Raw genomic sequence first — 26,780 nt, 5'->3', positions numbered from 1 at the left:
AAAAATTCACCACATTTTTATAGCATGTATGTAACGTACGTAATGACGCTAATCATACAGACAATCACAGTAATGCCAGTGGTATACACAGCTACTACATTACTTGATGTACCCTTCCATCCCCACATGTATGGCTTTTTCAAATTGGTGGAAGGAAACTCATTGTACATTGCAAGATAATCGTTCGCATGTTCAAATATGATCGTTATAACATCTAAACGTGCTGACATCACAGAGGGGCCTCCAGCGGATCGGATGGGCACTAGGGATTATGGTTAATCCCTTTCTTTCGCCCAGTGACGCTCCAGACAGCATGTTTGTCCTCCATTTTTCCACGAATTCCCTTAACGAATCGGCATGAATTTGCTTCGCTTTTCTGTGATGCTCGGCTGTGGCTGCTGTAATCCGCGTTAGCAAGTTTACTATCCCCAATGGTCAGTAACCTCCGAGAGGGTTTAGGGTCACTTGGGCACTTGTCACGGTAACCTAGAGTGGTAGCAGACCCTCACAGAATGTTGGTACCACCACTCACAGAACAGGGAAATATCCCAAGTATATGGTGGTGTATGTGCGTGGGTGCGGGTGTTAACAGAATAGGCCAGAATCCTGTGTGTTTAGGTCAAAAATAGAACACTTTATTAAAGGAAGATTCAGATTCAACAGTACACGTGATACAATAGTGCAAATCTTGACACACGACTATGCCCCCTAGTGGCGAGATACCTGTCCTAGGTGGGTAATACAAGCCCCAGTCGTCGGTTATCTGGGTATAGCAGGTTGCCGAGACTACCCATTTCTTCTGCGATACGCAATAGGATACGTAGACATTTTCCTGGTAGCTTTGTCATACAGCGGTCAGTTCCTCTTCTTTCAGGAGACTGCCCTGCACTGTTTAGAGAGGCTCCTGGTGTGGACAACGGCCATCCTAGGTGGCTTCTCTCCCCAAAGTGGAGCTAAGTACTGCATAGTTGCTTTAGTTACGTTAGTATCTTTGGTCCCTGTCAGGGTTTTTGGCTAAGAGAGACCCCAGCTTAACTTCTGCAGGAACTTTTGTGTCCTCTGACTCTGAATACTAAGTAAGAACTGACTCACTCCACCAAACTAGCTCCTTCTACAGGGGCTAATACTAAACCCTCCTGTGAGTGGTGGGGCTGAGTGTGTGTGTTAGAGAAAAGATAGGATAGGACAAAAGAGAAATAAGCCCCCCTGACTGGTCAGAAATACAACACATGACACAAAACAATTAACCCTGGTAACATCAGCTGTGCAACCGGGCTAACTAAACAGCGGTGACATCTAGTGGAAAAAACTCAGTACTATATCTCCCAACCTGAACCTGAAAGAGTGACTTACTCAGGTACTCTAGACAGCACCAGCAGTGGGACACCACACTTCTCTAATCTATACATCAACTTAACTGTCTCCTCTCGTTTTAGAGAAGAGCAACTTTCTTTATTTTTCCACATGGAGCATTACACGGCTGGTGGGGCTCAGGATGCTAGTTTGATGGTCTCCACAAGGACACATACTACTCCCTTAGTTCCACATTGAAAGCCTGAAATACCCTGCTCTGTTTTGGCAAGGGGCAGAATAAGGACAGAATGTGCCCTTATTGGACACATTCAGGCTCGGCATATGATCCCCTGTCATGTTTTAAGGTCCTTTTAAAGGGTCCAACGTTGATTTGCATACATATATGCAAAAATGCAACAAAAAAAAAATAATAATTGTAAAATGTTTTGTGACTAGTTATTAATCTGATGTCTGTTGAAAGGGGTTAGGTTTCTAATCATCAGTTAGGTTGCTGGTCATCATGGGTTAGGTTCTCTGTAGAGATGAGCGAACCTGGAGCAGCTGGAGTCCATCTGAACCCGATCGCTCGGCATGTGATTAGCGGCGGCTGCTGAACTTGGATAAAGCCCTAAGGCTATGTGGGAATCATGGATATAGTCATTGGCTGTATCCATTTTTTACAGACAACCTTAGGGCTTTATCCAAGTTCAGCAGCCGCAGCTAATCACATACCGAACGTTCGGGTTCTGATCGACTCAAACCCGAACCCGGTTCACTCATCTCTAGTTCTCTGTCATTATTGATTAGGTTCCTGGTCATCAGTGTGTAAGTATTGAAAAGAAAAAAGGCAATATTTTTTTATTGCACAGAATGTCAATGAGGTGCTCGCCCGGATAACGCACATACAAAAAGTGAGTGGCACAAGCCTAAATGACACAAAATCCTTATGTATTTAAAAAAAAAAAAAAAAAAGAATCTGTAAGGATGTTGAGGCTTCATTTTCTTCAGTGGACATGCAGAAGACAAGGAAGGTTTATTTGCCGTGCGCTGCGGCTGTTATCTAGTCAGGGGGAGGTGATGTGGTGGCTTTCAAACACTTATGACAGGACGGGAAGGTGCAGCAGAATCCCCCCCCCTCCCCAATAGGGGCATTGCCAAGTTTTAAAAGTTTTAAAATGTAAAAAATATGACTACATGAAAGGCGTAGTTTACAAAAGAAATTCTTTCAAAACAACTGGTGCCAGAAAGTGCCAGAAATTTGTAATTTACTTCTATATAAAAAACTCCAGTCTTTCAGTACTTATCAGCTGCTGTATGTCCTGCAGGATGTGGTATATTCTTCAGTCTGACACAGTGCTCTCTGCTGCCACCTCTGTCCATGTCAGGAACTGTCCAGAGCAGCAGCAAATCCCCATAGAAAACCTCTCCTGCTCTGGACAGTTCCTGACATGGACAGAGGTGGCAGCAGAGAGCACTGTTTCAGACTGGAGAGAATACACCACTTCCTGCAGGACATACAGCAGCTGATAAGTACTGAAAGACTGGAGATTTTTAAATAGAAGTAATTTACAAATCCATATAACTTTATGGCTTGAGTTGAATTTTTTTGCCCCTATAAAAAGACTGGGTGAAGTAGCAAGAAAATAAAAATACTGTTGGGATCAGCATTGTATCTCTCTCTCTCTCTCTCTCTCTCTCTCTCCCCCTCTCTCTCTCTCCCCCTCTCTCTCTCCCCCTCTCTCTCTCCCCCTCTCTCTCTCCCCCTCTCTCTCTCCCCCTCTCTCTCTCCCCCTCTCTCTCTCCCCCTCTCTCTCTCCCCCTCTCTCTCTCTCTCTCTCTCTCTCTCTCTCTCTCTCTCTCTCTCTCTCTCTCTCTCTCTCTCTCTCTCTCTATATATATATATATATATATATATATATATATATATATATATATATATATACACAAAATAAGACCGCAGCACTCTGGTAAGGCAATAAATTTGGTGCCCGCTGTCCCACCTGGGTCCACCGGTGTAATGTAGATATTCCACAGAAGGATATGACTGCAGCACTCTCAAATCGTGTAAAAAAACGGTGATTTATTAGCTCATGGATACACTCAGTAGCAACGTTTCAGATCCATCCATAGGATCCTTTCTCAAGCAAGTGAATACAAAATCTCCTTAGGAGGTATATATGTGCAAATACATAAGTGACTTCAATTTGAATAATCAGTGATCATCATACTAAATTACAAACATACAATTAAATTCATAATGTCAAATAAAAAGGTGAAAATCTATCCAGTGATATATAAGTGGTCTTTATAGATACGTGTAAATATATGGTGCAAAATCATGTAAATAGTACTAATTGTGTTAATAATCTTACTTGGAGCAGCTGCGTAGCACTAACCACGGATGTCAGCGATTAGCAAAATCGTGTCTATGGAATGAACTATACTCGGGACTCCATCTAAGATAGTGTGACACGCACGCTAAGGTGGAACGCACAAAGTGCGCATGCGTGATAGTGACCAATAATCTGTTAGCTTGGGTGGTAGTTATGGAAACCATGTGTATACAGGGAATAGTGCAACATGCATCTTATCATACATACGAGGGCATATCACACCGCTGCTGCCTCCTATTAACACCAACTGGTCACGGTTCATACCCGGTTAGGGTTCGATCCCAAATGACGTATAGTGAGTCCTGGTCAGCCACGTAAAACGATTTGCTGAAACAGGTTCAGCAGCTGAGTCATGTCTCTATCTTTTTAGATAGATTGTTACAACCACATGTACATAAAATCAAATCTTACATCAAAGATACTACTGATTTCTTGTTAAAGATTAAAAATATTCACTTACCTGATAACTGTATTATTGCTTCCCTCGACATTGCTAGTCTTTATACATCTATTGATAACACTAAGGGGATACAAGTAATTAAAGAAGTGTTACAAGGAACAGATTTAACTGAGAGCTGTCAAGATTGGGTTATACAGTTACTACACATGGTATTGACATGCAATTATTTTTCGTTTGATAGATGTTTCTATCAACAATTACACGGTACAGCGATGGGGAGTAATGTGGCACCCAGTTTCGCTAATCTTTTTGTGGCCAAGATGGAGGAGGACGTCATCTATGATAGCCACCATGCCCAGCATCTTGTGGGCTGGTGGCGATTCATCGATGACGTCTTCCTCATATGGCGTGGGACTGAGGAAGAATTGATCAATTTTTGGAAATTTCTGAACTCTATTGATACCTCAATACAGTTCACATTAACACACTCTACAGTAGAAGTGTCCTTTTTGGACACTATGGTGTGCATAGATGGGCATGAGTTGAAAACCCGGTTATATACAAAACCCACTGATAGAAACACACTACTTAGATTTGAATCTTGCCATCCAAGACAAATGAAACGTTGGCTCCCTAAGAGCCAATTCATTAGGGCAAAAAGGATTACCACAGATGAGGATGCTTTAAGAGAATCTATTGACAAAATGGTTGACAATTTTTGTGAAAGGGGTTACCCACAGCGATTAGTAAAACAACAGGCAGATACAGTAATGAGAATACCAAGAGAGGAGTTACTTAAAAAGACTCAGAGAGAGAAACCACATAGAGTTCCTTTTGTGACAATGTATAATTCCATGAGCAAGGATATAGCGACTATAATTAATAAACATTGGAATATACTATCTAGGAGTTATCCTAGTATAAAAGAGTTTTCCCATAAACCCTTAATGTCCTATAAAAGAACACAGAATTTAAGAGATCGCCTAGTAAAAACAGAGGTCAAAACCAGGAGAACAGAACCTATAACATTTATGGGTCTTAAAAAGACTGGATGTTTTCCATGCCTTGGATGTGTTACATGCAAGTATATGCAGAAGGGAGAATACTTTACACATCCACAGACAGGTGCTACTTACAAGATTGATAAATATCTTACATGTTATTCTGATTATGTTATTTACATATTATGGTGCCCATGTAAACTTCTTTATGTAGGTGAAACAACCTACGATGCCAGAACACGTCTCACGCAACATAGATACACCATACGTAAGAATAAGACTGACTTACCAGTCAGTAAGCATTTTCTGGAGGCTGGTCACCAAGAGAAAGACTTAAAATTCATGTTGATAGATCAAGTTCCCCCTCTACAAGGTGGTGGAGATAGAATTGCGAGATTAAAACGAAAAGAACTTGAATGGATTCACAAACTAAAAACATTAAAACCATCAGGTCTGAATGTAGACTTTAAAATTACACCTAGATACTGCCATGTGAGATAATATGGATTGCCTGTAGTTCACCATGATGCTAATCACATCTGAAGTTCAAAGTGAATATTTAACTATACATGATTTTATTGATTACTCATACTATATTCTTTATATTTCAGACAATATGAATATACAAGCAATATCAGTTGGAGCAGCTGCCTGGATACTTACCATGGAGAATACCAGCTAACATGTCCCTATCATTGTTTGTTTTATTTTTTTATGCCTGGTTCTCCATCTAACATTAATATTGACCATTCTTTTCATGAGCCATGTATACATTATGCGTTTTTTGTTGGGGATTTAGTGGAGTGGAAGCTTAGGGCAGAGCCGCACAGCAGCCCCCACCTGCGTTGTGAACCTGTTTCAGCAAATCGTTTTACGTGGCTGACCAGGACTCACTATACGTCATTTGGGATCGAACCCTAACCGGGTATGAACCGTGACCAGTTGGTGTTAATAGGAGGCAGCAGCGGTGTGATATGCCCTCGTATGTATGATAAGATGCATGTTGCACTATTCCCTGTATACACATGGTTTCCATAACTACCACCCAAGCTAACAGATTATTGGTCACTATCACGCATGCGCACTTTGTGCGTTCCACCTTAGCGTGCGTGTCACACTATCTTAGATGGAGTCCCGAGTATAGTTCATTCCATAGACACGATTTTGCTAATCGCTGACATCCGTGGTTAGTGCTACGCAGCTGCTCCAAGTAAGATTATTAACACAATTAGTACTATTTACATGATTTTGCACCATATATTTACACGTATCTATAAAGACCACTTATATATCACTGGATAGATTTTCACCTTTTTATTTGACATTATGAATTTAATTGTATGTTTGTAATTTAGTATGATGATCACTGATTATTCAAATTGAAGTCACTTATGTATTTGCACATATATACCTCCTAAGGAGATTTTGTATTCACTTGCTTGAGAAAGGATCCTATGGATGGATCTGAAACGTTGCTACTGAGTGTATCCATGAGCTAATAAATCACCGTTTTTTTACACGATTTGAGAGTGCTGCAGTCATATCCTTCTGTGGTATATATATATATATATATATATATATATATATATATATATATATATATATAATATGTGTATATATATATATACAGTGGTGCCTTGGATTACGAGCATAATTCGTTCCGGGACCGTGCTTGTAATCGAAATCCACTCTTAAACCAAAGCAAATTTTCACATAAGAAATCACAGAAATGCAGACAATTGGTTCCACACTCCAAAAATAATGATTTATTATTCTGAATAACATGCAAAATTAATTAAACAAACATTCAGAAACAGCAGAATCTGTGATATTATAAGTTACTGTCCAGTAATGGAGAGGATGGGAAACACAAGGGCGGACAGAGACTGCAGGGAGCAGGAAGGAATGAGCAGGGCAGATGTGGGCACATACATGCAGCGCTCTCTGTCCGGGGAGAGAGGGGTTACAGCTATGGAGAGATTACCTCCACAGTCCTGTCCCCTGATGTAAGCCCCAGCCTGAAGTGGATCTGCTATGATTTGGAAGGTGAGGAAGACCTTCTTGGTCTGAGTACAGGGCTGTAGACCCCGCTATGCAGACCATGCCCCTCCTCCATGCGCGCTCCCACAGTACAGGGAGCTCTTAAACCAAAGCAATGCTCTTAAACCAAGTCATAATTTTGAAAAACTGTGAGCTCTTAAATCAAAACGCTCTTAAACCAAGTTACTCTTAAACCAAGGTACCACTGTATATATATATATATATATATATATATATATATATATATATATATATATATATAGTGGTGTCTTGGATTAGGAGTATAATCCGTTCCAAGACAGCGCTTGTAATCCAAATTATTCTTACACCAAAGCAAATTTTCCCATAAGAAATCACTGATCTGCAGACAATTGGTTCCACCCCCAAAATATAGTGATTATTATTCTGAATAACATGTAGAAGAGATGAAACAATGAGAAGCAGCTGAATCTGTGATATATAAGTTACTGTACAGTATAGCAGCATGTGGTATATAATGTATAGTAACTGTATAACCCTGATAACACAGCAGCAGCTGGATATGTGATATATAAGTTACTGTACAGTATAGCAGCATGTGGTGTATAATGTATAGTAACTGTATAACCCTGATAACACAGCAGCTGGATATGTGATATATAAGTTACTGTACAGTATAACAGCATGTGGTGTATAATGTATAGTAACTGTATAACCCTGATAACACAGCAGCAGCTGGATATGTGATATATAAGTTACTGTTCAGTATAGCAGCATGTGGTATATAATGTATAGTAACTGTATAACCCTGATAACACTGCAGCTGGATATGTGATATATAAGTTACTGTACAGTATAGCAGCATGTGGTATATAATGTATAGTAACTGTATAACCCTGATAACACAGCAGCTGGATATGTGATATATAAGTTACTGTACAGTATAGCAGAATGTGGTATATAATGTATAGTAACTATATAACCCTGATAACACTGCAGCAGCTGGATATGTGATATATAAGTTACTGTACAGTATAGCAGCATGTGGTGTATAATGTATAGTAACTGTATAACCCTGATAACACTGCAGCTGGATATGTGATATATAAGTTACTGTACAGTATAGCAGCATGTGGTATATAATGTATAGTAACTGTATAACCCTGATAACACTGCAGCTGGATATGTGATATATAAGTTACTGTACAGTATAGCAATCAGCATGTGGTGTATAATGTATAGTAACTGTATAACCCTGATAACACAGCAGCTAGATATGTGATATATAAGTTACTGTACAGTATAGCAATCAGCATGTGGTGTATAATGTATAGTAACTGTATAACCCTGATAACACAGCAGCTAGATATGTGATATATAAGTTACTGTACAGTATAGCAGCATGTGGTGTATAATGTATAGTAACTGTATAACCCTGATAACACTGCAGCAGCTGGATATGGGATATATAAGTTACTGTACAGTATAGCAATCAGCATGTGGTGTATAATGTATAGTAACTGTATAACCCTGATAACACAGCAGCTGGATATGGGATATATAAGTTACTGTACAGTATAGCAGCATGTGGTATATAATGTATAGTAACTGTATAACCCTGATAACACTGCAGCTGGATATGTGATATACAGTGGTACCTCAGATTACGAGTAACTTGGTTTACGAGTGTCTTGAAAGACGAGCTCAGGCTTTTTAAAAATTGTGACTCGGTTAACGAGCATTGCTTCGTAATACGAGCAGCTCCCGCTGTGCCTGCATCCTAATCCTGTGTGTTCTGCACGCCCTCTGCCCTGTTCCTCTGTGATCCTCCAGGGTCTGCTTGTGTATGCACAGCAGCAGGAAGCAGAGAGCCCGGCCAGGTTATTAACCCTTGCAGCACCCTTGTCATGGTACATGGACCTGGACTGTGTGTCATTTTATTGCAGCAGCCCTAGGAAGGATTTGGCGGGGTGGGGGGCTGTAATGCAGCAGGGCTGATGAGTTTCTTAACCCCTGCTGCACCCTCATCTGGACCACTATGTATAAGAGGTGGGGGGATGATGTTGCAGCACCCCCTCTGAAGGATTTAGATGCACTTGTGGAGTCACTAATCCTTACAGTGCAGGCAGAGAAATGTATTTAAAGTTGTCTCTGCCCTGTATTCTCTGGCCAGTTTCAGCTTCCTGATGACACCCTAAACAACTTAACCCTTGCAATCCTGCTGGTGTGTACTGTGCATATAATCAAGGGATAAACTATACTGGTACACAGTGATATTTTGGGGTGTGGAACCAATTGTCTGCATTTCAATGATTTCTTATGGGAAAACTTGCTTTGGTTTAAGAGTGGATTTGGATTACAAGCACGGTCCCAGAACGAATTATGCTCGTAAACCAAGGCACCACTGTATAAGTTACTGTACAGTAATGGAGAGGATGGGAAACACTAGGACTGACAGAGACTGCAGGGAGCAGGAAGGAATGAGCAGGGCAGATGTGGGCACATACATGCAGCGCTCTCTGTCCGGGGAGAGAGGGGTTACAGCTATGGAGAGATTACCTCCACAGTCCTGTCCCCTGATGTAAGCCCCAGCCTGAAGTGGATCTGCTATGATTTGGAAGGTGAGGGAGACTTCCTGGGTCAGAGTACAGGGCTGTAGACCCCACTATGCAGACCATGCCCCTCCCCCACTCCCCCTACCACCCAGTACAGGGAGCTCTTACACCAAAGCAATGCTCTTACACCAAGTCACTATTTTGAAAAACTGTGAGCTCTTAAACCAAAACGCTCTTAATCCAAGTTACTCTTAAACCAAGGTACCACTGTATTAGTATATGTATTATATACATAGTATCTGTTATCTGAGCTGTATAATGTTATATATATATCTGCTCTCTGAGCTGTATAATGTTATATATATATCTGCTATCTGAGCTGTATAATATTATATATATATATATCTGTTATCTGAGCTGTATAATATTATATATATATATATCTGTTATCTGAGCTGTATAATATTATATATGTCTGTTATCAAAGCTGTATAATATTATATATATCTGTTATCTGAGCTGTATAATATTATATATATATCTGCTCTCTGATCTGTATGATATAAGTCAGTTTATACTGGGAGCCCACTCTTCCCGGTGTCTTATGTTGTAGTCCCGGTATGGTCGGGATTTGCTTTGCTCCTGGCAATTAATTCAGCCGTCAGGTTAGTGACACTTTGGGTTAATGGGAGTTAATTGCGGCTCGGCATCCCGGCGTCTCTGGGTGTAAATGATCAGATTGCATTGGTTATCAGGTGAGCCTGTGAGTAATGACCCGTGCGCTCCCACCTTCCATAGGAGACGTTTGAGCTTTTTTCGCTTTGGAGCCGCCTTGAATGACTCCTGATGCGTTACTGACCTTGGTTTATGTTTTCACTGTTCCAAGGTGAATTTCCATCAAAGCCTCCATTATGTATGATTATTCTCGGTAAGGCATTATGCACGAGATCAGTGGGTTTTTTCTGGCTTGTATATTTTTTCTGCTATCAATGTTCACAATCCACCAACAATATCGGTAGCGTATCTGTAGTACATCCGTAATCCGTATTTTTTGGCAGATCTGTTAAATCTGTGCTCTACTAGTTTAAATAAAGTTGTCAGGTTAAAATCGATGTAACCAGTTTGCCTATTGCAGATCCACATTTTTGGGGGACAATACAGATGCCAAAAGGTTACAGTCCATAAAAAATAGTGGATCCCATTGACTTCTATTGGTAAATACATAATTTAAAAAAAAAAAACACAGATCTGCACCAGGCCATGTCCTTGCCGATCAGAATCCAGACTCGTAATCTACTGATGGTGTGAATAGCCCTATAGAAATCAATGGGTAACTAGATTTGCATTTCCTGGGAATTACCTAGTGCTTGGAAAGAGTGCCCCTTTTACAGTGACTTCCCTTTAAGAGAAGCTCTAACCCTTGATACCCTCCCTTTAAGAGCGACTTTGGTATAGTCCCTTAAGGAACGACTTTGGTTCCAACCCTTTAAGAGGGACCTTTATACTGTCCCTTTAGGACCAGCTTATGTACTGTCCCTTTAAAAGCGACTTAGGGACCACCCTTTGAAAAGCAACTTTAGTGCTGTCCCTTTGAGACTGTATTTGGCCCCAGCCCTTTAAGGACAACTTTAATACTGTGCCTTTAAAACCCTTTCAGGACCAAGGCAAATTTTATGAATATGACATGTGTCACTTTATTCATTAATAACTTGGGAATGCTTTTACATATCCTTGTGATTCCAAGATTGTTTTTTCGTTAGATATTCCACTTTATGTTAGTGGTAAATTTGAGTTTATATCTTTAGAATTTTTTTGTGAATAACTCCAAAATATTGTTAAAAATTTTAAAAAAGCACATTTCTCTAAATTTGAAAGTCTCTGCAAATAAGGTAAATAGTAATGCGTCATTTATTATTTATTAATTCATATCTATAACATGTCTACTTTATATTAACAGCATTTGGTGAACATGCTGTTACTTTTTTAGGATATTAGAGGCCATAAATGTTTAGTAGCAATTTTCAAAATTTTCATGAAAATTTCAAACTCAGAAATTCTTTAGGCACCAGTTCAGTTTTGGAGTATATTTTAGAGGCCTGTATACTAGAAGTCCCCATAATTTACCCCATTTTGAAATCTTCACCCTTTCAAGTATTCAAATTGACATTCATACCAGTTTTTCACCCTTAAGACATTTCACAGGAATAACTGCAAAGTAGGAGTGAAAAGTTAACATTTTCATTTTCTTTCCAGAGACTCCAATGTAATCCTATGTGTTTTTTACCACACCAATTACCGCTACTGATCCACCAATGCCGACGACTGCCGATGCTGGACCCCCTTTGGGGGTTCAGAGGTAGTTACACTAAGATGTCAGCTATCAGCTGACAGTTTAGTTGCAGCTCCCGGGCACTGTTTGTGTAAACAGCGAGCATTGGAAGCAGGTCAGTAAATGTACTGACTGGTGCTGGAACTCTCATCCTACAAGTCAGTACATTTACTGACTTTAGCGGGAAGGGGTTAAAAGTGACTTTAGTCCTGTCTCTTTAAGAGTGACGTATGTTCCATCCCTTTTAAGAGTGACTTTGGTACCATACTTTTAAAAGCAACTTGTGTAATGTCCTTTTAAGAGCGACTTCATGACCTTCCCTTTAAGAGCAACTTTGGTACCACCCCTTTAAGAGCAACTTTGGTACCACCCCTTTATAAGCTAATGTGGCCACGCCCCTTTAAGAGCAAGTTTGATACTGGCACTTAAAGACCAACTTTGGTACCGCCCCTTTAAAAGTGACTTTGGTACCATCACTTTAAGAGCTAATTTGACTCACCTCTGCTTCATCACTGACTCACCTCTGCTACATCTTACTCAGCTCTGCTGTATCATGCAGGTATCAGCTCTGCTACATCACTGACCCAGCTCTGCTGTATAATGTGGGTATCCGCTCTGCTACATCACTGACTCAGCTCTGCTATATAATGCATGTATCCGATCTGCTACATCACTGACTCAGCTCTGCAGTATCATCTGGGTATCACCTCTGCTACATCACTGAATCACCTATGCGATATCACTGACTGACCTCTGCAATATCACTGACTAACCTCTGCGATATCACTGACTGACCTCTGCTACATCACTGACTCACCTCTGCTGCATCACTGACTCAGCTCTGATTTTTCACAGATTGACCTCTGCTACATCACTGACTGACCTCTGCTACATCACTGACTCAGCTCTGCAGTATCATCCGGGTATCACCTCTGCTACATCACTGAATCACCTATGCGATATCACTGACTGACCTCTGTGATATCACTGACTGACCTCTGCTACATCACTGACTCACCTCTGCTACATCACTGACTGACCTCTGCTACATCACTGACTCAGCTCTGCAGTATCATCCGGGTATCACCTCTGCTACATCACTGAATCACCTATGCGATATCACTGACTGACCTCTGTGATATCACTGACTGACCTCTGCTACATCACTGACTCACCTCTGCTGCATCACTGACTCAGCTCTGATTTTTCACAGACTGACCTCTGCTACATCACAGATTGACCTCTGCTACATCACTGACTGACCTCTGCTACATCACTGACTGACCTCAGTTTGCTAATCCTTTGGTGTATGTGCACATCGTTTGTTCGTTTACTGGGATCAGAAGGGGTAAACGATTATAGTAATGGTCAGAAACTAGAAGGAGTAAGCGACTATCTACCGACTATCGTTCTGTGTGATATGGTGAAATTTCAGGTCATTCTCTCGTTTGAGGCCGTTTATCGTTAATTGGTGAAATCGAAAAATACGCTTTGTCTACTAGAACCCTCAGTGTAGAGACAACGTTCGCTCAATAAGAACTGAGTCTGCAGTAACGCAGCTCTGCCGCCACACTGAGTATGAAGTCTCCCGTCTCTGTTCTCATTGTAGTGCGGGGGCCTAACAGCTGACCAGTGGGGGGGGGGGGGGCAGGATGTCGCCATCCTGCCCATCATCTATTGATAGCCTACCCTCAGGGCATGCTGCCTGACCTCTCCAGAGTCAGTAATCGGGGAGGGAGAGGCTATGCTGTGAGCTTCAACTACTGGCATGTCCTATTACTATGATCCTGTACGTGTCTGTAAAGAACTGGAAAGTTTCTGGATTATTTTATAAGGCTATGTTCACACAACGTATACAATCCCAGTCGGAGTGTATACACATGGCCGCCATCCCTAGTGGAGCCGCAAAAAACTGACATGTCAGTTTTCTGCGGCCGCTATTTAGTGAATAGCCCCTGCAGAAAACCCTATCAGTTCACAGAATGGAGCGCGCGGCTCTGGCCGCATGCTCCATTGTGAGCAGCAGGAAATTCAGAACTCAGATGCAACCGCATTTGAGTTCAGTGACAGTAAAGATCATCTGGCTGGTACTGCAGTCCGGGATGATCTTTTCTAATATCGGCCGTTCTGTGACACATCCGAGTCACGGAATGGCCGGTGTCTCATGCCATGTGAACATGGCCTAGTGTAGATAGTAAAATAATAAAAGAAAACTTTATTCAAATAGAATATAGAACTTTATTTTTATTGAGTTCTGATGACACATTTGTGATAAGTGACAGAGACATTACTAGACGCCTACTGATAAATCCGATATCGGGGGGGGGGGGGGGGGGGCCTAAGGCGTCCGTCACCCATGTTCCTCTGCTCTCTGCCTCTTCTCTTTGTCCTTCGCTTTGTCGCTTCCTCTTGTTTTATTCTGTAACTTCTTTGAGAAAGAAATGAAGTTGTCATCAGGATTTCAATGCAGACAGCAGGCAGCGCTGAAGCAGTGGTCCTCGGAATCCTTCCCCGATCGGACTAATCGAGCTGTCAGGCGGCATCGAGAAATGTCTCCACGTGTAACATGAAGTGCCGGTGGCCGGATTATCTTGTCTCGTTGCCCAGTTACTTGGTTACCAATTAATGTTCACCGCCGCCTAATCACTGTAGAAAAGCCTGCGTGATAATCCCGCCGCCTCTGATGACTACGAGTTGTCACCGCCGCTATTCTTGGCGCCATTTAGGTTTTCTTTTCCAGGGAACACTTTATGCTGTATACAGTCTATACAATTACCTGGGACTCCAGTCACTTCTTCAGCTTTGTAAATATTCCAGCCTGAAAGCCATTAGTGTCAGCGCCTCGGAGCAGATGATAGACGGTCAATTAAGCGGAGATCAGCGGTGGAGGAAGAGTTCTTATTCTTCTGGCAGAACCTTTAGAAATGAACTGAGTGAAGCTGTCACTGTAATAGCAGAATACACCAGCACCGAATACACCGATGGTGACTATTGTAGAGCAAAAAGAATTATCCCAATTGTTTGCTGAACAGAAAACCATCACAGCTCAAGGAGCCCATATGGTTCTCCCCAAGACTCTGATTACAAGGGGGGGGGGGGAGTCTTTATAAAAAAGAAACAATGACCTCATCAAATCCATCACTGTGGCCGGATCAGCACTCACTGGGTCCATCCTGGTCTCTACACACAGGGAGAGAGTCGCCTCATCCAGTGATTGAGTATTACCAGACATTTCTTCAGTGTCTCTGTAGGGTGCGCCGGTGCCGAGGGGAGAGTTTTGGTGGACTCCATGCCGGGTCAGCTGGTACGGTGGTGTGGTAGCTGAGTGGGTCTAGGGTCACTTGGGCACTTGTCACAGTAGCCTGGAGTGGTGTAGGACCCACCCTGGACAGTTTGGCACCTCAGCAGCACAGTAAGAAGGGTTAACCCTAGTGTGCAGGTGTGTGTGGGTGCGTACGGACAGGTCAGAGTCCAAGGCTTTAAAAGAATAGAACAGTTTACTTGGGAGAACGTAGTGCAATAGAGGAAAATACATTGATAGGAATACAGTTCAGTGCAATACGAAAGTACAATCTTGCGAGTTACTGAGGTGCTTGTGGTTGAGGCAGAACAAGGAGCTTTGAAGAAGAGAGCTTGCAGCAGAGAGACTAGAGGAAAGGAGACGCCTCAGGGGCCTTGTCCAATGTAGAAGTGTTCTCTGCCTGGAGCAGTTGTAGGTGTGTAGAAAAGATATATAGATAGAACACTTGTACTCACGCATAGACTCTAATCTGACTTCCTTCTGCCCCCTAATTGCGGGCCACCCGTCGCAGGTGGGTAGTACAAGCCTCAGGCCTTGTTATCTGGGCTAAGCAGACTCCAGTCATCCTGCACTGCGCAGTGGAATACGCAGACTTTCCGTACCTTTGTGCCACTGGGGTCAGTTCCAGTGACTGCTGAGGTAACTGCCCTGCATGTTTAGAGAGATTCCTGGCATGGACATGGTGTTCCCTGTATGGCTTCTCTCCCCTTGGTACTTCCTTAGCACTGCATCTTGTTTTGTTCTTAAGGAAGAACTGTAGCTTGCTTAGTTGTGTCCCTGTCAGAGGACCTGGCCAAAGCAAGGCCCTGGCTTGGCTTCAGCAGAGACCTTTCTGTTGTGCTCCCTCTCACATTGACTACAGACTACAACTCACTAACTCCTCCCACCAGTCCAAGTCCTTGCTACAGGGGTCGTCTAACCCTGCCTGTGATTGGTGGGCTGTGAGTGTGAAGAGAGAGATAGCAAAAGAAAGGAGGGAAAGCACCTGCACCTGTGAGTGGTTGACGAACAACATGTGACACAACAGTTTAACCCTTAGTCTCCTTCAGTTATGCATAGTTAACAACAGACGCTCTAGTGACACCTAGTGGGAAAAACACTTACTGCAGTGAATACCTCATCCCACTTGTGTGAACCCAAGGGAGTTACCTTACTCAGGTGCAATAAAGGTTTAGGGGCCCTTACCGGGTCACCACATCAAGATGATGCCAGAAAATAGGGATCAGTAGGGACCTGGTGAGCACTGAAATGGCAGCGGTCAGTTTAGGAGCTGAGGAATTCTTTATTTTTAATAGTGCCGGACAATTAAAAGCAAAATGGTAGATATCACAGCAGTTTGCGTCTCCCTTTACTGCTCTTTACATACTGTTTAGAGGGTGATGCGTGATACCAAGATTTTATCATTGAAGTTCTTTGAATTAGACGGCCCGATCAGTAATGTAAAGGAGAACTGATCTGCTAGATCAGCGCTCGTATAATGAGCCTGTTAGACGTCTCAGTGATTGTTTAGCAAGGGCTGTATATATGTGTGTGAGTGTATATATATATATATATATATCAGCTAACAACTGAATACACTATTATACATCACCTCTCCGCCCTCCCGGTCTTCCCCTGCCCTCTGATCACCTCCGGGCACCGCCGGCTGCAGCTTCATAGCGGTCTCTGAACTGACAGGTCACTCAACCAATCGCTCGCTGGGACCTTCATGGCCACTGATTGTCTGAGTGACCTGTCAGCTCAGAGACCGCTATGAAGCTACAGCCCGGCGGCTCCGGGAAGCAAGAATAGGGCAGGAGAAGACCTGGAGCGTGGAGAGGTGATGTATAACAGATTATTCAGTTGTTAGCAATGATTTATGGTCTGGACCTAAAGACTCGATCAGCTGATCGTTGTCTGTATTACATGGAGTGATAATCAGCTGATCGTTGTCTGTATTACATGGAGTGATGATTGGCTAATTATCGCTCCATGTAATAGGGCCCTAACAGTGTCATGCTCCATGTCTGCACTAGACTAACACTACCACAGTCTTAGCTTATGGTGCGTTTACACAGACAGATTTATCTGACCGATCTTTGAAGCCAAAACCAGGAACAGACTATAAACAGGGATCAAGTCATAAAGGAAAGACTGGGATCTATCCTCTTTTCAAATCCATTCCTGGCTTTGGCTTCCAAAATCTGTCAGATAAATCTTTCTGTGTAAACGCACCCTTAGACTAGCCCCACCCCTTCATTAAGAGAGGTGAAAATGTGGTGCGGGTCACCTGAGACTATTATTCTTTTGGAACAAATTGCGGCAGATGTTTCTCCCCGTTTTATCTATTGCCCCCGCAGTGTATCCGTATAGCCCCGGGTACTCTTAGCAGTATAGCCCCGGGTACTCTTAGCAGTATAGCCCCGGGTACTCTTAGCAGTATAGCTCCGGGTACTCTTAGCAGTATAGCTCCGGGTACTCTTAGCAGTATAGCCCCGAGTACTCTTAGCAGTATAGGCCTGGGTACTCTTAGCAGTATAGCCCCGGGTACTCTTAGCAGTATAGCCCCGGGTACTCTTAGCAGTATAGCCTCGAGTACTCTTAGCAGTATAGGCCTGGGTACTCTTAGCAGTACTTTATAGCCTCGGGTACACTTAGCAGTATAGCCCAGGGTACTCTTAGCAGTATAGCCCCGGGTACTCTTAGCAGTATAGCCCCGGGTACTCTTAGCAGTATAGCCTCGGGTACTCTTAGCAGTATAGCCCCGGGTACTCTTAGCAGTATAGCCCCGGGTACACTTAGCAGTATAGCCTCGGGTACTCTTAGCAGTATAGCCCCGGGTACACTTAGCAGTATAGCCCCGAGTACTCTTAGCAGTATAGCCTCGGGTACTCTTAGCAGTATAGCCCCGGGTACTCTTAGCAGTATAGCCCCGGGTACACTTAGCAGTATAGCCTCGGGTACTCTTAGCAGTATAGCCCCGGGTACACTTAGCAGTATAGCCTCGGGTACTCTTAGCAGTATAGCCCCAGGTACTCTTAGCAGTATAGCCCCGGGTAGACTTAGCAGTATAGCCCCGGGTACACTTAGCAGTATAGCCCTGAGTACTCTTAGCAGTATAGCCCCGGGTAGACTTAGCAGTATAGCCCCGGGTACACTTAGCAGTATAGCCCTGAGTACTCTTAGCAGTATAGCCTCGGGTACTCTTAGCAGTATAGCCCCGGGTACACTTATCCGTATAGCCCCGGGTACTCTTAGCAGTATAGCCCCGAGTACTCTTAGCAGTATAGCCCCGAGTACTCTTAGCAGTATAGCCCCAGGTACTCTTAGCAGTATAGCCCCGGGTACACTTAGCAGTATAGCCCCGAGTACTCTTAGCAGTATAGCCTCGGGTACTCTTAGCAGTATAGCTCCGGGTACTCTTAGCAGTATAGCCCCGGGTTTTTAGCTGCTTCCTCGCTGTGTGTGGTTTTGGTCGGTCATACAGGTGTATTTTTCCGTGATTAGGTAACGGACCTCACCATGACCGCTGTTGTGTCTATGAAGAAACCGACATAGTGGACGGAGTTTATTGCTTCCCAATCGGCCACTGGATTGAGACCACCGGCCACACTGATGAAATGAAGCACACCACCGACTTCTACTTCCACATTGCCGATAACCAGGCCATGCATTTCTCCAGGTACCGTCACCATTCACACTGTGCTCCGGGGTTCTCATATTACCATTCTCCTGTTTTAGACCTAAAGGGGTTCTCCACCCTGTACCGCAGTTATACACATGGTGCTCAGGAAGATGGGGAGGAGGGTTGGGAAACCTATGTCCCTTGCTCAACCATCAGGCATCTGTACCGGACCACTACTCCCCACAGAGCTGTGTAATGGAGTCCGCAACCAAGTCCCGTCTCAGTCACCGACTCTGGAACAGATGCTCATTGGGAGAGTAAAGAAGGTAAGAATGGCTTCATCAACCCCCTCCCTCCCAGAGCACTATCTGTAAAACTAGAGTACAGAGTGAAGAGACCCCATTTAAGATGCCCAATGGTGAATGGGGGGGGGGGCACCTTTAAACGAGATAGTCTGATGATTTGCCAAATTTATCAAAATTCCTTATGTTGTTTGATAACTTTGGTGCACTTTTGTCCAATTCTATACCATTTATTAGTTATTGTCATTATTGTTAGTACTTACCAGCTGCTGTATGTCCTGCAGGAAGTGGTGTACTCTCTACATGTCAGGAACTGTCCAGAGCAGGAGAGGTTTTCTATGGGGATTTGCTGCTGCTCTGGACAGTTCCTGACATGGACAGAGGTGGCAGCAGAGAGCACTGTGTCAGACTGGAGAGAATACACCACTTCCTGCAGGACACACAGCAGCTGATAAGTACTGGAAGACTAGAGATTTTTAAATGGAAGTAAATTACAAATCTATAAAACTTACTGACACCATTTGATTTGATATTTTTTCCCATTGGTACCCCTTTAACTTCCTTAATTTTGTGCTTAGAGTGGTGATACGTTGTTGTACATTGTTGCATTTTGTCCCTTTCCAGCAGAGCCATGCCGAATAAGATAACACTATAATAGATAATCTATACTCTACAGTTGTATAATAAGGTTTATAACTTACAAGATTTTTCACCAATTATGTAGAGTAAGAATGGCTCGCTCTCAGATTATAGAGCAGTAATAATGTAATGAGCGCAGCACCTATATAACATCATTATACATGTGGAGTATACGGTATAGGAGTTCTCTCTCTTGGTATATACTGTTTATCTGCATTTTGTTCCTTACATTCAGGATACTACCTAATATCTGGCTGGGGAGTTGTCCGCGGCAGCTGGAACACGTTACCATAAAGATGAAACACGAGTTAGGAGTCACTGCGGTCCTGAACTTCCAGACGGAGCGGGACGTTACCCAGAATTCTGGAGGCTGCAACAAGTACGCGGAGGCCATGAGCCCGGACACCATGTTCAGGCTGTATAGTGAGGCCGGACTGACGTATATATGGATTCCCACACCTGATATGAGCACAGAAGGTACCGGACACTATGGTCACATAGCGATATCATCCGTGTCTACGCGTTTCTCCATTCTCAGTGATGCAGACATACTTTAGCTTGCGGCTGCCGTATACTTTAATAACATTACCACAGCTGTGATTGTGAAGCTGACCATGTGTGATCGCCCCTGTGGCCGATCACTCGCTAGAATCGGTTTGCATAAAAGCTCCTATTAACAAGCACCAACTGACCTGCGCTCATACGGAGCCGCCATCCGTGTAAAAAAAAAAAGCCTGAAATATAAAGGGGTATTCCACTAAAGAGCTAAACAATTAAATGCTCCCATACCAGCTGGTCTTACTCACCAAGTCCCCCTGAGTCATTTGAGATATGTCCCATCTTTCTAGCTGCTGCCGTTCCTGAGCTACAAGTTTTTCTGAAAGCCGGTCTATATCCAAGATGGCGCCGGACAGGAAACTACATTTCCCAGCATGCATTGCACCTTAGAACCAACTGACAAGTACCTGCCCATCGCTGTCTCCATCTGCTTCTGTTTTAGGCTATGTTTACACAGCGTATATTTTGAATTAATCGCGGCCGTGATTAATTCAAAATATGCATTGTGCTGAAATCAATGGAATTCTGCCTGTAGTGTATACACACAGTATACATACACACAGTATACATACACACAGTATACGCTCCGGCCGGGATACCTAGCGGCCGCAAGAAAAACTGACATGTCAGTTTTGTGTGGCCGCTATTCATTGAAGTTTAACGGGGTTTATTCAGGTACAAAGAGTACACTCCAATAGAAAGAAACATGAGTGGTTACAATGATGAAATACTTCCTAGCCCCCACACAGTCCGGCTGCTTCTCACAGGGGCGACAAGTTACAGGTACCTGAGTCTCACCAGTCCTATCCTGTAATCCATCTGATTCCCACTGGGCTGAATTCTCTCCCCTTGTGGCAAATCCAGCTCCTTTGCTGTGATCTCTGGCTGCTGTGTCCACATATATCTGTCCTTCTCTGTCACTGTTTCTACCTCACACACTGTTTTTACCTCACACTCATTTTACCTCACAGAACACTTACTGGACTCCCTTCCTGATTGCTGTTAACTCCCTCACTGCTGGACAACTAGCAATGTTGTGTGCTGGCCATTCTGGTATTCTCTAACTGCCAGACAGAGGGGATTAATTAACCCGTGACAGTGACAGACAAGCTTGCCCTGGGCCACATATCCATCTACATAGATTAGAAAGAGAGAGAGATGAAAAACTGTTTACCATTACCCTATACTGCTCAGGAGGCTGTCACTGTTCTGTTATTTCACCGCCCCTTGGCCAGGTGCACACTGATTGGTGTGATGTCAGTGGTGGGCGGGTTAGAGTTGAGGTGTTACAGCTTGCCTGGCAACAGAAGGGACCAAGTTCATGTGACTTTGGTCTTAGAAGGGAGGGGGGGGGGGGGGCAGAGGAGCCGAGACCATGTGGAGCAGGCAGGGAGGATGTTTTGCAGCTTCAGGATATGTCAGGATGTCGGGATGTGCTGCAGACAAACTAACCAATTCATGTAATAATTGCAAAAAAACTTACCTTATGGGTGGGGTTTGGACAGGGTGGGGTTTGGACAGGGTTAAATTTTATTAGGTGGAGTACCGCATTTCCGCAGGAGTACCCCTTTAATTCCCATATGTGCTGACCTCTAGTACAAAGGATTAGATATTTGCTGTAACCTTTACGAATGCTAAGAGAGAAGGGATGCTGTATACGTGGAGGGAAGGTTACAGGCTCTGCCGTGGTCATAGTGACAGCTCGGTGGTTGTTACCAGTGTTCATTATACTGTGATAAACTCCCCTGCAGGTCAGGACGGAGCCGGACTACACGGTCACATAATAATTTCTAGTTAAGCAGCCGTTCTAGTAGAGGACACTGATAGAATCTTTTGTGCGGAAAGCTAATGATTGTATTTTGTTACCTGATATCTCTGTAACTTCAATGCCATGAGGCAGAACCGCCTGGTGTCACCGGCAATTATCACATTTTTCTCTCTTATATTTAAAAAGAACAGCAGGGACATTTCTGTCATTTAATACATTGGAAAGGTTATTGTGACTAATAGTGTCCATTTCCGCTAAATAAGCTCTCAGGGTTTCCAAAGGCTCCTGGGATTGTCTTATATGTTACATTGTAGATCTATAAAAAACAGAATATTTTTTCCAGTTGCAGAGACTGGTAGTAATATTTGTACAGTTCCATAGACTGGTATAGCACTTATTTGAATATCTGTACAGTTCCATAGACTGGTATAGCACTTTTTTTTATATTTGTACAGTTCCATAGACTGGTATAGCACTTATTTGAATATTTGTACAGTTCCATAGACTGGTATAGCACTTATTTGAATATTTGTACAGTTCCATAGACTGGTATAGCACTTAAATTAATATTTGTACAGTTCCATAGACTGGTATAGCACTTATTAGAATATTTGTACAGTTCCATAGACTGGTATACCACTTAAATGAATATTTGTACAATTCCATAGACCGGTATAGCACTTAAATGAATATTTGTACAGTTCCATAGACTGGTATAACACTGATTTGAATATTTGTACAGTTCCATAGACTGGTATAGCACTTATTTGAATATTTGTACAGTTCCATAGACTGGTATAGCACTTATTTGAATATTTGTACAGTTCCATAGACTGGTATAGTACTTAAACGAATATTTGTACAGTTCCATAGACTGGTATAACACAAATTTGAATATTTGTACAGTTCCATAGACTGGTATAGCACTAATTTGAATATTTGTAGTTTCATAGACTGGTATAGCACTAATTTGAATATTTGTACAGTTTCATAGACTGGTATAGCACTTATTTCTTTGATGTAGTGACTTATAGACAAAGTTGCACCTTGACAAACAACTTTAAGGTGAAGATAAGAAAATAGCGATGGAGTTAGACCATGAAGTTAGACCTTTATATGATCTGTGTGTATTAGCTTCTAAATGAAAGTGGAACTCATGGTGACTTAGACATAAAAACATATTAGCTTCCTTCACCCCGTCCTAATGACTTTATAAAAAAGAAATCAATGGCGGCATCGATCATTCTCCCGCAGCCTCGCGTCTCGCTGCTATGTGCCATTCAACATGAAAAAGAAATTACTTTTATTCGGGCCAATTTGCTTCATTTCCCAGGATATGGAAACACGACTTTTAAAATGGTAACGAGATAATATATCAGAGCGCGGAGCCAAGATTTGGCTGTTTGTGGAGACCAATCTCACCTCTGCGTCTGGATAACAGAGAGAATGTTTCTTCCTAATGAACGTTACAGTCGTTCCCAATTACCTGCCCAGATGTTCCCGCACAGTGAGGAGCTGTAATCATCCCGGTGAGCCTCCTCTCGGGACGCCCGACTGTATTGTGCAGGGCTGTATGTCTCACGTCCCTCATCAGTGCTTGTCGGGAAATACATAACAAATGTAAGCAATGTCAGAATCAATGATAAGTGCAGCGTATAATGGGGACCTGGGGAGCCAAAGCGGCCGTGTGATTGGCCATTCTCTCATTTACATTAATATAAATTAAGTTTATGTGGAGGAATAACAAACCCCTCAGCTCCTTAGAGGGACGTTTCATGTGGGGAAGTGTTTATTAGTATTCAGCGAGTGCCTGACTCGAGTAACGGACTCAATTGAACTCAATGAGAGACTTGAGTAGGGATGGTCCGAACCTGCCGAGGTTCAGCTTCGTAGGAACCCGAACCCTCGGTAATGATTCCCGCTGTCTGGCCGTTCCGTGCAGCGGGTGGATACAGCGGGAGGACCGCCTGGAAAACTGGGATACAGTCATAGCCATAGGCTTTATCTCAGTTTTCCAGGCGTTCTTCCCGCTGTATCCACCCGCTGCACGGAGCTGCCAGACAGCAGGAATCTGATGCTGAGCTTTCGGGTTCATACGAACCTGAACCTCGACTGGTTCGGACCATCCTTAGACTTGAGCATTTCACCAGGTGCCCCCTGCTCAGCAGAGTGGAGGGTGTCTGGCTCACCTCTAAGTAACCTATCGCATTGTAATATTTGTATATTTCGATCCTTGAAGGGATGTGTAAATGAAATATACAAAAATTATAATGAAAAAATGTAAAAGGTTACTGCAAGACACATTTGAACTCTGACGGTATGCCATCAATTGCTCCCGGAGTTCTAATGTGTCTTGCAGTAATATATTGCATATTTTCATTCTAATTTTTGTATCTTTTGTTTACACATCCCTTTAATGGGTAAAAATTCAAAAATTAGAACAAAATAATGCAATACATTACTGTGGCAGGTTGGAGATATAACTGACAGCTGTTATTGAAGGTGTATGGCCCCCTTTACCTGAGCACCACAATGCCTGCTCACCACTACTGTTTACAAATTTTTATGTTAAACATATTTTTTGTTATAATTTTTTCTACATTGTAAAAGAATCCTGAGACCTTAAATTTTCACTCCGGCCACTAACCCTAAGAATAATCTGACACTTTCTGTTCTGTATGGAAAACTTTTCATCAGTCACCTCCTTGTTAGGTAGGTAAGATAGTAAATAGATAAGATAGGAGCAGGTCATTCACACCTCATGATGACTAGAGATGATCGAACAGCGGAAAATCTTAGGTTCTATAGAACTCGAACCTTGTTGAACCTTCCGCATTTGATTCCTGATGTTTTCCCGGTCGGCGGGGAAGGAAGACTGGAGATTTTTTAAATAGAAGTAAATTACAAATCTGTATAACTCTCTTTGCCGGAGTACCACCTTAAATAATACTGATCTATTGTAGCCTATATACTTTTATAATAAACGGCTTTCTTTGTATTTTATATCTATAGGCCGAGTCCGGATGCTGCCACAAGCTGTGTATCTCTTGTTTGGACTTTTGGAGAACGGCCACACGGTCTACGTTCACTGCAACGCTGGTGTCGGCAGATCTACTGCTGCGGTCTGCGGTTTTCTCATGTATGTGATAGGTTGGAGTCTCCGGAAAGTTCAGTACTTCCTGGCGTCGCGAAGACCGGCCGTGTACATAGATGAGGAGGCTATGAGACGCGCAGAAGGGGATTTTCATCAGAAGTTTGGTCAGCTCCGCTCCACGGTGTGTAGGATTTAGTTGCGGGTCGTTCCTGCATTGATTCCAGATCAGATACATGCGAGCACCACAATAAGAACTAGAGATGAGCAGACTTTGAGCGCGCTCGTTCTCCTGCTGCTGAAGTTAGATAGAAACATTGAAGAAAAAGACGGATTCTGTTTAGCTCTAAAATATTTCAATGCTTTACTCAGATCTCTTTAAAACACCGACGCGTTTCACACCAAACTGGGTCCTTAGTCAGGGATTCTATATAATATACAGAAATACATGTGAAAACAGACACAGAAGGTTAGGGATGCATCAGTTGTAACTGTGACATTAAAGGACAACTCCGGTGAAAAGCTTTTTCCCATTAATTGAAGCATATTACAAAGTTATATAACTGTAATAAGCTTCAGTCCCCTATCTGCCCCACTCTCTAATCTGCCCCCCCTCCCTAATCCCCCCCTACCCTATCTGCCACCCTTCCCTATGTTTTCTCCCTCAATCCCCCACCAGGAAGTGAAGTAAACTCCTTACCTAATGACTGCTGACCCCAGGCTGTTCTGTGGCAGCCATTTTGTGACAATGACATCATCAAGAAGGAGGCGGGTCTAAGCCCCATTAGGCCAGCCTCCCTTTGTCAGATGACTCAGGTTGCTCAGCTCTGATTGGCTGAGCAAGCTGTAAGCCATCTAACAGTTTTACATAGTCAGTTAGACATCACAGGAGACAAAGTGCATCATGGGAAAGCCCAAACCAGGAAGGGAAGAAGAAATGAAGACACCAACTGGAGCTTCAGTTTATTTATTTATTTATTTTTTTTTTTTTATAAGCGACAGAGTTGTCCTTTAGGGTACAAACCCACTTGCCGGATCTGCAGCGAGTCTCCTTGCTGCGTTTTTGCAGCGAGACTCGCTGCAGATCCCGGCCCTATACTTTCATTAGCAGAGAAACTCGCAACAGGGATGTACATCCCTCCCCATTAACCCCCTAGCCGCCGGACATTATACATTACCGGGTCCCCGTTCCTGCTTGCTTCGGGGCTCCCGGTGTCTTCACGGCCCGCCCGGCCAATCAGTGCGCTGCGGCAGGGCAGCGCACTGATTGGCCGGGCAGAACGTGCCGGGAGCCGCCGAAGAAAGCAGGAGCCGGGACCGGCTAGGGGGTTAATGGGGAGGACTGCAGACAAAATCGTAGCAGGGATATACATTACTGCTGCTAGTTTCTCTGCTAATGAAAGTATAGGGCCGGGATCTGCAGCGAGTCTCCCTGCAAAAACGCAGCATGAAGACTCGCTGCAGATCCGGCAAGTGGGTTTGAACCCTTAACAAGGTAAATCGGCACAGAAATAAATATTTTTACAT

The 26,780-nt window shown here is 43.2% G+C and overlaps 1 protein-coding gene across 2 annotated transcripts in view; it reads left to right on the top strand.

Moving 5' to 3' along the window:
• The window catches only part of EPM2A (EPM2A glucan phosphatase, laforin), a 62,924-nt gene extending 36,659 nt beyond the window's left edge, over positions 1-26,265 (top strand). For both annotated transcript variants that reach the window (XM_069954847.1, XM_069954846.1), the window contains exons 3-5: positions 18,778-18,952; positions 20,072-20,313; positions 25,175-26,265. In XM_069954847.1, coding sequence (XP_069810948.1) covers positions 18,778-18,952; positions 20,072-20,313; positions 25,175-25,452 — 695 coding nt within the window. In that variant the 3' untranslated portion in view covers positions 25,453-26,265. The remainder of the gene's footprint in view (positions 1-18,777; positions 18,953-20,071; positions 20,314-25,174) is intronic.
• The last annotated feature ends 515 nt before the right edge of the window (positions 26,266-26,780 follow it).

Source organism: Dendropsophus ebraccatus, chromosome 15 (genome assembly GCF_027789765.1).
Source record: "Dendropsophus ebraccatus isolate aDenEbr1 chromosome 15, aDenEbr1.pat, whole genome shotgun sequence".
NCBI lineage: Eukaryota > Metazoa > Chordata > Amphibia > Anura > Hylidae > Dendropsophus > Dendropsophus ebraccatus.
Note: the sequence above shows the minus strand (reverse complement) of the source record. Positions and strands in the feature narration are given on the sequence as shown.